The sequence below is a fragment of the Pteropus medius genome, unplaced genomic scaffold (assembly GCF_902729225.1).
Source record: "Pteropus medius unplaced genomic scaffold, Ma_sr-lr_union100, whole genome shotgun sequence".
Classification (NCBI taxonomy): Eukaryota; Metazoa; Chordata; class Mammalia; order Chiroptera; family Pteropodidae; genus Pteropus; species Pteropus medius.
This window is the reverse complement of record NW_024355990.1, coordinates 5343619-5361238: the sequence shown is the minus strand read 5'-3', so window position 1 is coordinate 5361238 and position 17620 is coordinate 5343619. Positions and strand designations below refer to the sequence as shown.

At 50.6% G+C, this 17620-nt stretch overlaps 1 protein-coding gene across 1 annotated transcript; it reads right to left on the bottom strand.

The window, feature by feature from the left end:
• Positions 1–4954: 4954 nt before the first annotated feature.
• CD300LB (CD300 molecule like family member b) lies at positions 4955–14093 on the bottom strand. The gene is made up of 4 exons (XM_039859528.1): positions 13949–14093; positions 8061–8390; positions 6123–6219; positions 4955–5686 (listed from the first exon to the last, which is right to left on the bottom strand). Exons 1-4 carry the CDS (start codon positions 14007–14009, stop codon positions 5524–5526), a joined length of 651 nt encoding a protein of 216 aa, XP_039715462.1. The 5' UTR covers positions 14010–14093; the 3' UTR covers positions 4955–5523.
• Between the last annotated feature and the right edge of the window lie 3527 nt (positions 14094–17620).

Sequence of the window (17620 nt, the reverse complement as noted above, 5' to 3'; positions counted from 1 at the left end):
CTCGATAATTATAAACGTCTGAGGGGCACGATGCTGCGGCTTTCAAGCTCCCCACTCGCAGAAGGGACTCCATAGTCACCTCTGATTGGTGAAAGTCTAGGAAGGTGCCTTAGCATCACACTGAATATGGAGGCCACCACCTGGCCCCTTGGTATCTTTTTAACCTCAGGTCCCTCATAGTGTCCTTTACGGTGTTTTGTGCCTACTAGGTGCTCAATGCCACTTTGCAGAAGGAACAAGATAATTAACGAAGTAAAAGTCCAGATGAGCCAGAGGGAGATGGGGATGAAGACTGAGGGAAGGAGGAGACATAGGAGGACAAGCTCTGGTGACCACATGTGGCTCCTAAGCTGTCCCCCATTAGGCTTGGCTGGAATGAAGCCAGAGGAAGCAGGGGATGGCACCAGGCCTGGGGGAGGGTCGCAGGCTCGGCTTGCCAGGAGGAAGGCGTGCTTTGGCTCCCTCTGCTTTATTCTTCTGCAGCTGCCACCACTCAAGGTTGATGGTGGAGAAGCCCACGGAGGCTGTCTTCTTGTTCCATTCTTATTGCTGAGTGCAGAGGCAGATCACGGGAAACTCTCAGTTCTCAGCTCTGAGTGTGGGCCCAGGTGGTTGGCCCTGGGTTGTCACCACTGAGCACTTTCGCCTGAGAAACTAGAAGCTTCCCTGTGACCTCAGCTTAGTCCTCACCCAGCTATGTCTGGTGAGTCATCCAAATCTTAAAGAGAAAGTGGCTTGTTCTTCAGAACTGGGGTGTAAACTAGGTAGGGGACTAATTCTCATGAGTCCAACTTTGTCTTGGGGACCAACTTAGCTCATAAACATATTTTTTAATGCACCTTCTGTTTTACCTGGCAAGCCAGACAAACACCTTTCTGAGTCTGTGTTTTGAATGACCCCAGATCCTTTCTGGTCTGCCTTCAGGTCATTCAATCTTAATTCGTGTCCTCTGCAAGAAGCTGATGCCCCAAGGGAGTTGTCCCATTGCTCGGAGCTTCTGAAGGCCCTCTCTCCTTCCTCTCAGGAAGGGCTCTCAAGAGCCTGCGTGGTCCTGGCCTCACACAGACTTCATCGGGCACTTTCGAGGAGCGAACCGAGGTCTCTAATGCTTCACTGGCGGGGTGTTCTTTAATCGCTATGATCACTCTATAAAACGGGCTCTATGATCATCGTCATTTTACAGGTAGGGACAGTGAGATGCGTGTGTAGTGGTGTCCTATTATTGTTTCAATCCCAAGCCTTGCTGCCTAAATCATCTCCAATGGTGGCTGTCCCAGGGGAGCCTGTGACCTTCCCCTCAGCTGTGACCTTCCTCTTCGGTGATAAAAAGAGGCAGGGCGGTGGGGGGGGGCCGTGTTGAGAACAGGCTCTTGCTTTTCAAGCCAAATGTATAGAAGGAGAGAGCAAGGGGCTCCCCTCGTTCATGCAATAGTCGGCGAGCACCCACCGGAACGGTGCCTGGACCTAGTAGGTATTTCGCTAGTTACGTTTGTTGAATGAATGAATGAATGAATGAATGAATGAATGAAGTGAGGCGATAAGGATCTGACCTGGCCTCAATCCCATGCTTTCACTAGGAACAGCAAGCCTCAGTCCTAATTCCCCAAAAGTTCATGCTTGGAGTGTTCCACTGAACAGGGGTCGCATCTGTTGGGGACTCACGCTGACCTCCATACTCAGGACACCTCCTGTCCTGGCCATGCTGAGCTGGCCCCAGTCACCGAGCTGCACTCACACAGAGGGAGTCGTGAGCTTGCTTGGGGGCTGGCAGCAGGTAGCAGGGGCTTGGCCGTGGGTGTCAGGTTCCTGAGTTCAAAGTTCTGAGGAAAGGTGACCAGCAGATGACCAGCCGGGATGGAGATGACGCGGGGCGACAGATGACGCCCTTCCAGCAAGGAGGTGGGACAGAGGAGCTCAGGGGAGCCCCAGGCCCCTTCCTCGTTGGGAGGGGAGCCTAGGAGAGCCAACAGAGCTGCATCCGGACCCTAACTCTAGGTGGAGACTTGAGTGCTCCTAGACTCGCAGGAGGCAGGACCCTGCAGCACAGACAGAAGCCAGCCCAGCCATGAGGATCTGGAAAGCCTGAGGCAGGTGGGTCAAGGCCAGGTAGATGAGACAGCCATGGAGAGAGACGTTTCAGAGGATAGGTAAGGAACGTGCTAGAAACTTATTCCTTTAGCCCCATTGATTAAGAAAACATCATTCAGGACATACGCAGCATCAAGAAGAAAGAGCCCTACGTCCCAGATCCTGGTGAGGGGGCCCTTCTCCCTGCCCCTGCCCCCGACCAGCTTCCCTCTGCCCTGGGCGAACTTCCTCTGTGGTCAGGCACTTGCTCAGAAGTAAAGGCCGGAGAGGAGGAACTCGCGGGTGAGGAGAAGTGTTTTCTGAAAAGAGTGACCAGCGTCTGCCCTCCCCACTTCTCTACGTCTACCAAATTTGAGCTCCCACACATGCCAAGTGCAGCACGCGAGGACCGTCCTAGGGTACAGCTCCCCGAGGGCTTCTGCACCAGGCGCCTTTATGGAGACTTACTTGCTGGGAAAAGCTGTTCCAGATCTGGAGGCTAATTTAGTTATTGTCTGTTTCTGTCCCTACGCCCGGCTGTGGGCATATGATGCAAGTTTGGTTTGACAGTTTTCATCGGAACCTAAGGGCTGGTTCCCAGAAGTGTGTGTGAGTGTGTGAGTGTGTGTGTGCGTGTGTGTGTGCGTGTGTGTGTGTGCGTGTGCGTGTGTGGTGAGGGGACTGATTAGGATGGATAGACAACAGATGCCGACTCCAGTGGATTCTCTCTGATGATGTTATAAGAGTGACAACCCCACTACAGTTCTCTGCAAAGAAATCGGGAGGAGGGGCGTGGTCATCGAATATCAACAGTAATAAACGGTGGGAAAAACATCAGTGTTAGGCTGGCAACTGCCAGTGGCCCCGAGCCCATTGGGCCAGCTGGTGACAGCTGGGCGCTGGCTTTGCCTCCTGCAGAGCTGCTGGGTCACCTGAGTCTGGCAGGATATTCAGGAGGCTGGATCCAGGGTAATATTCCCCGAGGCGGCCTCTGAAGCCAGTGGACTGTGGGCCTTGGTTCCCAACAAGGTGACTCGAAGGTCTTAGTCTGGCTCAAACTCTGTCCTTTCTGGACACTTTGGAATTTTCAGGCCTGTCACCGACCACAGTCCTAAACCGAGTGTAGAGTGGGAGAGAGTTTGGCACTGGCTGAAGGGGAAAGAGAAGGGATTGTAGGGTCCCAGTGGGGAGGGAAGGCTCCAGCTGTCATGATGGCAGCTGGGAGATGTCCTCCTCCTTTACCCGCCGCTGAGGCGTCTCCTGGTGGCTTCTTGAAGCCGAGAACCTGACCTATTAGGACAAAGCGCAGGATGGACACATTCTCGCCGGCGTTCAAAGGGAAACATTCTGCATAGAACCAAGAGCTGGGGGCGTGGGGGGAAATGGGGAGACGTTGGCCAAAGGGCACGAACTTTCGGTTATGAATTCGGGGATCCAGCGTACAGCATGGCGACCGCCTTAGCACCGTGGTGTGTATCGGAAATGGGCCAAGGGGGTGAATCTTAAGCTTCTCACCACACCAAGAACAAAGACAGCGATGTAAAGTGACGGATGTGTTCGTGAACTTGGTCGTGGTTATTATTTCACCCTCTCTGTGTCCATCACATCGTCACGTTGTGCATCTTTAAAAAAAATCGCATTTGTACCATAAATCGATATGATTTTTTACTCGTCAACCACACGTCAGTGAAGCTGAGGAAGAGCGGAGTGACACGTTCCAGACGCGTAATGGGTACTTCTCAAGTGTTCTTCACGGGAAGTGACGCTCCCTTTGGTGGGGGGGACTCTGGACGCCTGAGGCACAAGGTGACTGAGCCCAAGGGTGTCCCTCCTGTGAGTGAGGAGCTTGAAATCGGCAGCATCGTTCCCCTCGGACGTTTATAATTAACCAGACTATTTTTAAAACATCGTTAAAGAGAGGCCATATTATTTCCCTCAGACAGTTTTAAGTAACTTTATGTAAACAACATCACTTAAAAGAGACGACAGCGTTTTCCTCAGTTTTCATGTCTGTCCGTCGGCCTTGACCTTGAGGTAGTTTCCGAGGCCCCGCAGCCCCCGCGGGAACTTGAGCACCTGTGCTGAAGGGAGAGGAGCAGGCCAGACTCCTAAGTCACGCCCAGAAGCCCTGGCTCCTCAGGGTTGGAACCAGATGGATGACGATGACGCCGATGATGCACAACGATGATGATGCAACGATGCAATGATGATGATGATGATAAACAAGCGATAAAGATGAGCGATGCGTAACGATGCCAACGGATGATGGGAGCGTGACGATGAGCGGATGATGATGTGATAAAGATGTGATGATGAACGAGCGATGATGACGATGAAATGTTATGATGATGATGAAGATGATGTGCCGGATGGATGAAAATGATGATGTGATGATGATGTAGATGGAGCGATGATGATGGCGATGTGGATGATGATGATGATGGCAGATGACGGAATGATGATGTGATGATGAACAAGAGGATGATGCAAAGATGCGATGATGATGATGATGCAGATGATGATGATGATGATGATGATGCGATGATGATGATGATTTAAATGATGATGATGATGATGCGACGATGACGATGACGGCACGATGATGCGATGATGATGACGAGGAGGAGGAAGGAGGAGGAGGGAGGAGGGAAGCCAGTAGGAGGAGGGGGGTGGGGAGGGAGGGAGGAGGAGGGGAGGAGGAGGGGAGGAGGGAGGGGGAGGAGGGAAGGAGGAGGGAGGGGAGGAGGAAGGGAGGGGAGGGGGGGAGGAGGGGAGGAGGGAGGGGAGGAGGGAGGGGAGGGCCAGCACGGGGCCCGGCCCAGCGAGGCTCCCATCCTCCCTCGGCCCAATGTACTCAGAGCGGTGTCCTCTCTGAGCAGAGGGCACAGCCAGCTTCTCGGGCCCCAGAACCAGGAACTCGCCACAGAATCATCCTCCTCGGTGTGTGTGCGTGTCTCTGTATGTGTGCGATTCCCATCAAAACCCGACTTGACCAGCTCGAAAATAAATGATTTAAAAAACTTATACATATCTCGGAAGCTCGGACCCGGAGCGTGTGGAGGTGGTCTCAGGGGTGACGGGGACCAGGCGCTGGCCAGGGCCCCGTCTCTGTGTCTTTCTCTCACACTCCGGCTGCTTCTCTCTGTGCTTCGGTCGGTCCCCAGCTCTGCGCCCAGAGGTCCTCAAACAGGGGGGACACCACCATCCTACCCTGGGCTCCAGCCCTGGCGGGGTGGGGTGGGCTGCTTTCTACCTGAAGGAGCGGGAGCATTTCAGGCAGCGCTGCCTCAGGAGGGTCACGTCCTGGAGCTGTGCGGAGCAGGGAGGATTCCCGGCCAGCCTCTGAGCTCCCAGCCACAGTCACTGCATCCTGAGGCCTCAGAACTGTTCCTTCCACGCTCCGTGTCTCCTCCGGAAGTGGGGGCCAGGGTCGGAAGTGTCTTTTCATCTGTCTGTCTAAGGGATTGTATCTTTGGTCAAGTCGGAGGACAAGTTTTTATAGATAGGCTGTTCCAAGTGCTCTTTGGGGTCACTCTGGGGCTCTTTCAACCAGAGGAGAGCACCAACCAAGATGAGCAAGATGGGCACCTTCACGAACACCAGGAGCACGTAGTGGGTCCTGTAAGAGGGGATGGAGTGGTTAGGGCCCTGGGCCCCTCCAGGGCCTGCAGGTCACCCAGGACAGGCTGTTGGGTGCCTCACTGTCCTCCCCACCCCACTAATGCCAGCTCCAGGTTGCCAAATCACCCTCGTGTTCAGTGGCACCTGACACCTTGCATTGTGGACCCACAAGGTCATCCGTGCTTTTCTCGTTGACGACCGAACAGGATGATAACGCTTGCGGAGGCGCGTTCTGCAGAGGGGTTTTCTGGTGAAGGCTGGGGCTGGCCGGATGGCGGGTAAGGAGTCAGATGGAGCCGGAGCTTGGGCCTTGAGCCTGCCTCTGACAGGCTCTGGCATCAAGTGGCCACACAGGGGCAGAGGGGTTCCCAGACCCGGCTGCATCATGGGAGAGGCCTCAGGTGGGGGCAAGAGAGAGGGCCACAGCCACTCACCTGATGTGGGAGCCGGAAGAGGGGCCGGAAGACATGTTTCTGTGGCTGTTGGTTGTCCCAGACAGCAGGTTTTCCGCGGTGGGCAGAACTGTCCCCTCTAGACATGGGAAGATTCCGCCACAGGTGATTGGCACAGACTAAGGGTTGGCACGAGGCCACACTGCCACACTAGCCCTGCCCGAACTCACCACGAGACACGCCCCTCCCCTTCCCCTGGATTAGGGAGCTTTGTCTCTTTGGACGAGCCCCTCGGGCCTCTCCCCTTTCTACTGAATCATCCGAATCAAAACACAGTCATCGATTCTAGCATTTTCAAGTGCAGCAAGAAGAAATAAAAATTTAATAAGAGTGAACACTGTAGCTGATCCAGGGGAAAGAGGTCCACCTTGTCACAGTCTCTCCACTTCCTCCTCTAAGTGGGGCTGTTGGTTGGGAAAAATCATCCCTGGTCCTTTTGCTCAAGCAGGGCCTAAGCAGGGCTCAGGGACAGACGGTTCTGGAAATGGGGCGCCTGACTCATTATCGGGGTGGCGAGAGGGAGGAGTCCTCCGGAAGCCTCGTGGATATGAGGGCACATTCCGGTTAAATAGCGAACAGTGACTTTGAGGAATGAAACATCTTTATGAGAAACTATGGGACGGTTTATGGTGGGCAGCTCGGTCATGGATTGGCGCCGAGTATCCGCGATCTGCCTTGCATTTGAGTCATGGGCCTGGCAAACTCTGTCTTGCAAGGTCCCATCTTGGTCTGTGCTCCAGGTAATTGCTGTCATAACGGCCCCTCTGGAGGCTTCTGATCATCTTACAGGTTGGTCCCTCCCCGGGTGCCCCACCCAAGACCCTTAAACGCCTTCCTCTGTAAACTCCCATGGGGCACGTTTTAGCCTGTCTCGGTCCCTGCTCATGTGCTTCAATCAATCCCTTTTCCGTCCCTGCAGATCTTGGCTACCCCTACTGGACAGTCCTGGGACATTTTGCTCAACTGGTCCTCTCTGGACTTCACCCGGTGGCAGCCCCTGTCACTCTCTGGTTCCAATGCTAACAATAAACAAGCTTGTTCTAAAGTCCGCGTTGTCTGTTTGCGCATCGCCATCTGCCACTCCTGAGTGGACGCTGGGCTGAGGGACAACTGGCCACATGCGGGCTGCGTGGAAGAGGGGCTGTTTCTCAGGCGCCGGCCACAGCAGCAGAGCCGTGTGCCACCAGGAAGACCCCCAAATCCTTTGATGGCTTCAGGCCCAAGGAGACCCCAGGGTGGCCAAAGAGGTCCCTGATGTTGGCTTAATAGTCAAAACCTTCCTTTCTCCTTCAAGTGTCCACTGTTCCTTGAGCTCCTCGAGCTCATCTCTGGTTCCTCTTATGCAGCCAGATAAAGGAAATGGGGCCAGGCGGGGGGTGGGGGGCGGGTTGGGAGGTGGCGCTGGGGATGCAGAGAGGGGAGTGCTGGGAAAGGTCCGGGGCCACTCTGGGTTCAGTGTTGACACCCTCTGGGCTGCTCCAGGTGTCCCCTGCTTCTCTCCATCTAAGGATAGATTCAGAGCACGGCTACTGGAGACTGACCACTCCCTAGAGCGAGGCCTGGGACCCCCTGCAGGTGTTTGAGGCCCATCGGGGCTCCTATAAGGGAATGTGGAGCGCTGGGGCCGTCCGGTCCCTGGGAGAGCAGGGCTAGGCCGTGGGGTCCACAGCCACACCCCTACCCCAAACCATCCCATCCCCGCTACCTTGGAGGGGGACCTCGGGGACTGTGACGGGAACGGGCGTGGGGCGGGCTGCCTCTCCGCCCCGGCATTTCTCACTTTCCTCCCTGGCTGTCTGTCACCTCTCACGCTGTCCACGACTGGTCCTCAGGGACTCGGTCGCTTCCCCTCTGCCCTGGCAGGAGGGCAGCCGGAGCCCCCAGACCTGAGCCTCACAGTAGGGACGAGAAAATTCTTACCTGGGACAATGATCACTTTAACGGACACCCCACGGTCAGTTCCAACCCTACTAATCCCACACCAGTAGGTGTCTTGGTCATCTCGCTTGAGTTCCTTCATGGTCACCGTGATCAAGCGGTCCTTCTGATTGTCCCTGATGGACACCCGGCCTTCAACTCTCTCTCGCGCTGATTGTGTGGTTTGGACGAGGATCTCGCAGAGACTCCAGAATTGTCCTCGACACCACCACTTGCTGTTGGCCTCCCATCCCGGGTCGTAACGACATCGCACAGTCAGCGAGCCTCGTTCCAGGCCTCTCACGGACTCTGGGCCTCGGATGGACAAACAGCCTAGGAAACACAACCCCAAGATATAGATGCTGCCCCCCTCCCTGAGTCAGGCCTGACCTGACCCCCCACCCCAGCTGATGTTCAGCAGCTGGACCGGGGTCCCCACTCAGCCTTCCCAGCCGCCCCTTAGCCGACTCTTCACATCTTCTCTCTCCTCTGTCCATCTTCCTCATATGCTCCCTCGCTGGCAGAGCTCTGGCCTCTGTGGTCCTCATCTCCTTAGACGTGGTCACGGCGTGTGACGATCCGACCTTCGGACGCGTTCCCGACGGTCTTCTCAACGCCGTTGTCACCGGAAACGCTTCCTCTCTGACTACGCTGTCTCGGAGGCTCCCACCGGTTTCTCTTCCTCTCTCTTTAAATCTTAGCGTAACCCGGGAAGTGCGGGTACAAATTCGTCAGACGACGCATGTGATGTCGCTGGACGCAGAAGTGGGAAGTGCTGTTCAGAATCGCTGAGCAGCCCCAGGTCACCACGGGCGGACCCAGGACCCCCTCTCCAGCCTCCTCGTCTCGCTCCACTCCAGTGCCCTGGAACGACTCTCCAGTGCCGTGGGTTTGGTTATTGCCTATATGCCGATGACTCCTACATCCTTATTTGTAGCCCACATTCTCTCCTTGGCTCCAGCCTACCGTTTACAAACACTCACTGGATATCTCTACCCCAGATGTGATAGTTACAGAACTCAGTGCACCGCCTCTTCCCCCTTGAACTTAGTCTTCCTCAGACTTTCCACCCTCAAGTGGGGAGATCCCCGTGGACAGACTAGCAAAGGCCTGATGGGAGTGGAACAGGTTAGAGATGCGGATAAGTTGAACAGGTATCTGCTGTTCTGTGGATCGACACCAGTTAAACGGACCGTGTTCAGATATGCTCCCTGCCCTTGGCAATGGCCACTTGTGTCTTGACCACTTGGAAATGAATAAGCACAGCGCAGCAGAGGAGCATGGCAGAAGCCTCTCTTGACCACTTCGCAGCTCCAGAGCCTCAGAGCCCCGCTGGGGAGTCGGGGGTGGGGTGTCTCTGCTAGCAACAGGAAGGCGCTACCTCCTCACACCTCTGACTTTCTCCCTGAAGCTATTTTAGTTTCCTTGAGGTTTGCATTTGTGGTTGGCAGAATACTGCCCCCCAAAGATGTCCACGCCCTAATCCCCAGAGTCTGCGCTCATGTCATCTCACATGGCAAAAGAAACTCTGCAGTTGTGAGTAAATTAAGGACCTCGAGATGGGGACATTACCCTGGGTTAGCCAGGCAGGTCCGATGCCATCACAAGGGTCTTTATAAATTGAAGGGAGGTTAGCGTCAGAGTCAGAGAGATTTGCAGATGGAGAAAAGGGTCTCGAACCACGGTTTGGGGCAGCCTCTAGAGTCTGGGGAAGGAGAGAAAACATTCTTTCCTAGGGCCTCGAGAAGGAACGCAATCTGCCTACACTTGATCTTAGCTCGTAAGACCACTTTGGAATTGTAAGACAATAAACCTGTGTCAGAAAGTAATGTAGTATTAAACCAGCAGAACTGACCTCAGGCCCGTGAAACCAACTGCATCAGCCTCTCTAGGGAACTTGGCGTCTCTGTCGATCTGTCCCCACCTCTCTCCACAACCCACTGGTAACCGACGTAGTCAACTCTGCCTCCAAAATGCTTCTCAAAATGATTTTCTTCTTTCCTTCTCTGCTTTCGCAGTCCACAAGAACAGCGTGACACAGCAGAGAGAGAATGTGTTTTGGGCACAGAAATACACGTCGACCACAAACTAGTTGGGAAATTTGATAAGGTACTGAACCTCTGAGTCTCGCTTCTTTAAAATGGCGATGCTGCTTTCTCCCTTGCGGGTCGTTTGTAAGACTTGGATACGTGTCAAACGCCAGACATTCGGGGGTCACTGCAACAGCCTGTCGACAGGTCGGGTGCTCATCTGGAGAGGTTTCCCCAGCTCCTGCTGCACCCCACCTCCACTCTCCTCTGCATATAGCTGCCAGAGGTGTGCGCTGAAATTGTCCCTCCCTCGTCCTTATCTGCAGTCGCCGTGAGCACTTAAAAATCTCTCAGGACCTCTCCTGCTTCGGAACGACCTAAAATGCTTTGGTGTGGCATTCAAGTCTTTCTATAATCTAGATCCAAATTCCCTGTCTGTGCCACTTCCTGGCTCCCCACACCTCTCACTCTGTGCTCTGACTCACTCCCATACTTCTCTTCCCCTGGCTCTGTCGTGTCCTCCCAGACAGCTCTATCATCGCCCACGTCCTTCTTCCTTCTGGAAACCCCTTCTCCAACCCCTGCCTGTCTACTGTAACCTTCAATGTCCCCTTCGAGGTTCAGCCTCCTTTGCAAAGTCTTATGCCCCATCCCAACCAGAACTGCTTCCTCCTATCGCTCCCGCAGCCCTGTACCGGAACCTGAATGCCACGTTGTTGTTTTAGTTCCCTTAGCAGCCTCTCTCTCTGCTGCCTCTGCTAGGATGCTCTCTCTGTCCCAAAGAGCAGAGATCTCGTGTTTGCTTTTTCTCTCTCTCCTCCCACCCACATGCCCCATAGCTTGTGCAGTGTCTGGACTGAGTAGGTACCAATCAGATTTATGATTGTTTTTGAAAAGAAGCTGATCGGCGTGATCATAGACATACTCGTTTTGATTCTAGGATTAACTATAATCTCCATGCCAACAGACAACGGGTATAAGCATGCTAATTGCAATACTGTTGCAACAGTAAAGGTTAGAAAGAGACTCAAATGCCATGAATGGGAGAATGGGCTAGGAAATTAGAGGCCATCTCTAACATGCTTGAAAGGAAAACAACTAATCACGGATAATGATGGGAAAGATGTCCCAGATATAATGATTAGGTTTTAAAAAGTTGCTTAACAGAATGGTTATGATTCCATTCCTGTGGGTTTTGTTTTTGTTTTGTTTTTTTATAGCCCACGAGTAGGAAAAAAATCTGAAATATGTGTCCTAAATTTTTAAAAGTGGTTAGGGCTGAGATTGGTTTTTGTTGGGGGGGATTTTCACTTTCTAAACTAAATATTTCGATTATATTAAAATGTTTACAATATCATTAACTAATAAAACCATAAAGATAATTTTTTAAAAAAATAGAAGGAGATAGCACTGATGTAAATTTAAAACGAATGCAAGAATCAGCAGATAGGGTCATTTTCTTTCTTAAAAAAAAAATAACACAGCTACAGTAGCAAATAGAGGTGCGATCACAAACAGCAGAGAAGAGATGCTCTGCTTCTGGATAGAAGCTTCGTCCATCCCGCTTAATCTGACAGTAAATCACTCATAATGTGATTGGGCTCATTTTTAAAAAAACACGCAGAATGTTTTTATAAATACAGATTATGATGAATGGAACTATTAATTAGGCCTACGTGAATTTTTGAGTTTGTTGGAAGGAAAAGAGAGGTAGAAATGTAGGACAGTAGTCAGCAGGCAGCAGAATTCCAGGGAACAAGGCCGCTGGGCTTTAAAAGCATAAGGCCGTTTGAATTTCCATTTTTTGTTTTCATGAGTCTGAGATGTAACCTTCTTCCTGTGTGTCCATCCTTCAGGAAAGTTTGCCACGTCTGTGAAATCCTTGTGTGAATACTCTTATCTCAAAATTGAAAAATTTTGTTGAGCTCCTTGTCTGGGGCTGATAGCAAGTGACAAATGGTACACAAATGAGACAAAGGCAGCCACAGGAGAGCTCAAAGCAGGGGGCGCGTAATGGGATTGGCGCTCGTGTTATTTGCACGGATGGGTCGAGGTGTCTCTCTGCTGATGTCCCTGTGCTGTCATGCCAGCCCAAGTTCCGAAGAGTCATTTCTGGGGTGCAGGTCTGTGCCCCTGGCCATCTGTGCATCACTTTCCTCATTGGCAAAACAGGGCTCTGGCCTTCCATCTGCAACCCTTACCGAGCACCCTCCCTCCCTCGCAGGGTGGTTGGGGGCTCACGTAACTGAGCAGATAAGAGCATGTCTTACTGGAAGCCGGGTGATCCTGGCATCACCATATCCATTTTTTCTCCTTCCCTTCACAGAAGTAACCCCACGGCAGCTAATGGTGGTCTACAGGTGAAAACTTGATGAGCTGGCTTTTCTTTCATCCTTGACTAAGTTCACCCCCTGCTCACGTTCACTCACAGAGTCGGAGTAAGGAGGGACGCCCCGTGTTGTCTCTACATCCCCCCACCCTCCCCAAGCCACAGATCAGCCATGGCGGGTCTCAGCCTTCATCTGAGGGAGAAGAGTGTTTTGGGGGGGCGTGTACATGTGAGGGAGACTCTGAATGAGTATGTGCGTGAGAGTGCAGAGTGTGTGCAAGTCTGTGTGTCGCTTGGTGTCCCTGTGAGTAAATACATGCATGTGTCTGTGACCCTGGATGAGTATGCGAATGTGACTGTATAGGAGTGTGTGAGAATAGAGCCATATACGGAGGTGGGACCGCACGTGGCTGTGTGGGTTTGACTCCTCTGTGTGTGTCGTGTGAGTGTGTGTGAGAAAGCGTGAGCTCAGGCACGGTTTACCTAAACCCTTCTCCTTGGCCTCCGGTGAGCTGGACATTGAGATCAAGAGCGGGAGCGGATGGGGGAGTCTCTGAACTCGAATGCAAAGCTGGAGCCCAGGGGGAGAGGCAGACATTCTGAATTGCTGTCTTTGGGGAATTCTGGGCCATTTGGAGTCCTGCTTAAAGAACATGGCCATCCCAGAGAAGTTGCCCTCACAGCTGGTTGACAAGTATCATCATCAGTAAAATCAACAAGGGCAGCAAGAATTCGGGGAAAGCCCACAGCCCTCATCTATTGATATCTGATCTGAATAGTCGAGTCCTCCATCGTTAGGGCTCCAGTGACTTTCTGTTCCCATGAGAAGCCAGGTCTTGGAACTATGAGGGGCCCGCCCGTGTCATGCACCCCTATCAGGCCCAGAACTCAAGTCTCCCAACTCCCCGACTGTGCAATTTCCTCTGGTCCCTCTGTGACCCGGTTTGTTTGTGGCAGATGGCCAGTCCCCAGACAGCCAGAGAGGGCTGTGTGACCCACACATATGGCGTACATTGTGCAAACTGCTCCGTCATGTCCTCTGAGTGTCTGTACTGGATTTCCACAAAGAGAGGAGATACTTGCGTCCCCCCGACTCCCACAGGGTTCCTGAGCAATCTTCTCTTCGGAAGCCTGAGTTTCCAGGCGTGGTGTTTAAGGCCCCGCATACGCTTGTCTTTTGCCTTTGCAACCTCACGTCCGGCCTCACGTCACCCTGCACACAGAGAGCTCCCTCTGCGTGACTCCTTGTGTCCCGGAACCAGCCGTTGTTTATCCGTATGTCTCACTCACCCACTGAGCCATTCGGGGCCCTCTTTGTAACAACCACTCCTGTTTCTCTTTTCCTTTCATGTCCTCAGGGCCTGCCGCATGCTTGGCACGAAGTAGGACCCCAATGAGCTTTTGCTGAATGAATTAACAAAGCCACCTCTCATTTCCCCAGATGTGACACTTCTCTTTGTACCTGGGACAGATGCTCCCTGCCCTGCCCTGCCCCTGGAGTGCCAAGTTCCCGAGGCCCCAGCTACACTCACCTGGGAGGCCAAGAAGCAGCAGAGCTGGGGACAGCCACATGGTCCTGTCTCTCCGACTCATCGCCCCTCTGACCCGCAACTGGAGGGCAAACTAGGATCCCAGCTGGTCACTTGAAGCTCTGCTTGAGGCCAGACTTGCACCTTCTGCTTGTCCAGATCACCTTTGAGTTTTTTACACATTCACTTCCTTTTATAGAGTGAGTATTTCCTGCTTTTAATTATTCAGCAAAAAGAGTGTCATTTCTTAGTAAGTTTGTGTCAGAGGACATGAGAGTCTCCACTAGGTACAAAAGAGGAAGCAAGGGTGCTGTGCAGGGTGAGGGGGAGTGGGGGCAGATGTGTCTGTGGAAGGGTCGAGAGGGTATCTGACCTATCGGACCTTGGGTTCAAGGAGTACAACACTCTGCATGCCAACTCCAGAAATGGCTCTCCTCTACAATCATGGGTCCCCACCCCGTCAGGTGTGAAGTGCTTGGCATACCTCAAGATACATCTGTTCAGGTGTTCCAGCCAAGTGTAAGGGTACAAGCTGTGGGATCAGACAGGCCCGGGCTTTACCCCACAAGCACCACCTATAAGCTGTGCGACTGCGGACAACTTACTTAACTTTTCTGAGCCTCACTCTTTGCATCTGTAAGTTGGGTTCATGAGAGTTGTTTTCAGAATTAAATGAGAAAATGTATGTGCAGTTCTGAGGACAAAATCCTGGAATAGGGTTAGCACTCTGTATTATGATTTGTGTCCAGGGCACATGAATAGTAGATAAAACAAGCCCGGGACGGGGGGCTGAGAGGAAGCTGGCGGACTGGGTTTCCTCACGAGTTACAAGACAAATTCGAACCTTAACCCGACAACTTAATTAGGATCCTGATATATATATGTAACCCAGTTGCTAAAACTCTTAAAGAACAGCTTTGGGAAGCAGGTGAGGGTATTTCTCCCCAGGTGTCCAAAGCCAGCTATGAGGGAAGAGCTCTCCCTGGAAGTCCTGTGGTCGTAGTGGCTCAGGACACATTCAGAAGGTCTGAGAGGAGCAAGAGGCTTAGTCATGTACCAGGGAAACAGCAAAGGGGTCTGAGATATGAGTCTTGCTCAGGTTTTCTCAGAGAGGACTAAGCCAGATTACTACTTCATCATTTTCATTTCTCTAGGGAACTGGAATAAGCTTGTTTTAGCATACAAATTTATATATCTATTCATCAAATTAATAGAGCAAAGGAGAGAAACCACATAATTATGCAAAGAGCTGTATGAAAAGCATTATGTAAAATCTATTACTTTTCATGACAAACTGGGAAGAGGAGGGTATCTATAAGCAAACGTTAAAACCAATGGCAAGTCATGAGAAGTCTTTTCTTTAAAAGTAGAAGAACAAGGATGCTCATAATCACCGCTTTGCTGGACACTTTGATTAGCCTGAGCAATACGACAAGAAAAAGAAACAAAGGATATGAGAATAGAAAGGGAAGAAACAAAATTCTAAATAGTTATAGATGAATTGATTGTCTACCTATGAAGCTGAAAAGAATTATATTTTAATAGGCTTTACTCTGTACAGAGAAGACTACATGTAAGATTAAAGAACTAATATAAGGTTAAAGTATTAAGAGTAACTTTAGCTACAATAATTTGTTAGTGGATACACGACATAGAAAGATGTAAATTGTGACATCAAAAACATAAAATGTGGAGGGGGAATGAAAAGTAGTCTTTTTGTATGTGACTGAAGTTAAGTTGTTGTCAACTTAAAATAGACTATTATATCTAAGGATGCTTTACATAAGCCTCATGGTAACCATAAGCAAAACCTACAGTAGATACACAAAAGATAAGGAAGAGAATCAAGACATACAACCATAGAAAATCATCAATTCACAAAGGAAGACAGAAAGAGAGGAAGAAAGGAACAAGGCACCCACAAAACAGCCAGAAAATAACTAATAAGACGGCAAAATAAAGTTCTTACATGTTAATAATTACTTTAAACGTAAATGGATTAAATTCTCCAATCAAAAGGCATCGAGGGGCTGGATGGATTTTTAAAAATTAATTAAAAAAATTAAATTAAATTAAATTAATTAAAATTAATTTAAAAAATTAATTAAAAAAAAAAACAAGACCCAACCATATAGTACATAAAAGAAACTCACTTCAGCTTTAAAGACACACATGGGCTTAAAGTGAAGGGATGGAAAAAGATATTTTACATATATGAAAACCAAAAGAGAGGAGAGGTAGCTATACTTATATCGGACAAAATAGACTTTAAGTCAAAACTGTAACAAAGGACAAAGAATGTCATTATATAATAATTGAAGGGTCAGCTCATCAAGAGGATATAACTATTGTAAATATATATCCACCCAATATCTGAGCACCTAAATATATTAAGTAAATACCAACACGTCTGAAGGAAGAAATAGACAGCAATATAATAACCGTAGGGGATTTCATAGCATAAGACCTGAAACCACTAAACTCCTACAAGAAAACAGGAGAAAAGTTCCTTGACATTGACCTTGGCAAGAATCGTTGGATATGACACCAAAAACACAAACAACAAAAGCAAACATTAATGAATAAGTAGGACTGTGTCAAATTTAAAACCTGGTGCATAGCAAAAGAAACAATAAAATGAAAAGACAACCTACAAAATGAGAGAAAATATTTACAAATCATGTATAAGGTAAGGGGTTAATATCCCGAATATATAAACAAACTCATATGATTCAATAACAAGAGCAAAACCCAAACAATCGAATTTAAAAAGTGGGCAGAGGAAGTGAATATTTTTCCAAAAAAGATATGCAAACGGCCAACAAGTACATGAAAAGGTGCTCAGCATCACTAATCATCAGGGAAATGCACATCAAAACCACAGTGAGATAGCACCTAATGCTTGTGAGAATGGCCATCGCCCAAAAGATAAAACATAACAAGTGCTGGCAAGAATGTGGGGAGAAGGGAACCTTGTGCCCTGTTGGTGGGGATGAAAATTGATGCAAACAATATAGTGGTCCCCCTCCTGCCCCCCCCACCCAAAAAAACACTACCATATGATCCCGCCATCCTACTTCTAGGCATATACCCAAAGGAAATGAAAACAAGATCTCGCAGAGATAATTTTCATTGCAGCACCATTCACAATAGTCAAGCTATGGAAACAACCCTCTCAGGCCCAGGGTCAAGGACAGCCTGTGAGTCAGAGGAGCAAGTGCCCTGGTGGTCCTATTCCCAGGGACAGCTGAGAGCGGTTTAGGAAGAGACATGGGGTCTCCTTCAAAGGAGACACAGCCTCGTGAGGACAGCAAGGCAGCATATCTCGAGTCGGGGTCATTCCCAATGCTGCCCTCCCCCAGGACAGCTTCAGGCCTGGGACTGTCAGGGCGAAGTACACAGAAAGGTCTAGAACAACCAGAGTTGTGCATATGCTTGTGTGTGTGCAGACAACATACCACGCTCGTGCGCGCGCACACACACACACTGTGTCCTGAACACTGACACCCCACCCCCCGGAGCTCTTTGATTCCATGTTTTTCCTGACAAACGGGTGACCAGGGACAGCTCAGGCAGCTTGGATCTGGTTCAAGGGGAGGCTGTGTGCGGCTCGCCTGGGAACACAGACACCACGACCTAGAAGATGAGGTCCCGAGCCCACGGCCTGCGGATCCC

Excerpts from the sequence above, each read along its gene's own strand:
- CD300LB (XM_039859528.1), bottom strand. The coding sequence starts at position 14,009 with ATGAGTCGGAGAGACAGGACCATGTGGCTGTCCCCAGCTCTGCTGCTT. Across the intron at positions 8,391-13,948 it reads GCTGCTTCTTGGCCTCCCAG|GCTGTTTGTCCATCCGAGGC; the intron begins GTGAGTGTAGCT and ends TGTGTTTCCTAG. Across the intron at positions 6,220-8,060 it reads TAAAGTGATCATTGTCCCAG|AGGGGACAGTTCTGCCCACC; the intron begins GTAAGAATTTTC and ends TCCCATGTCTAG.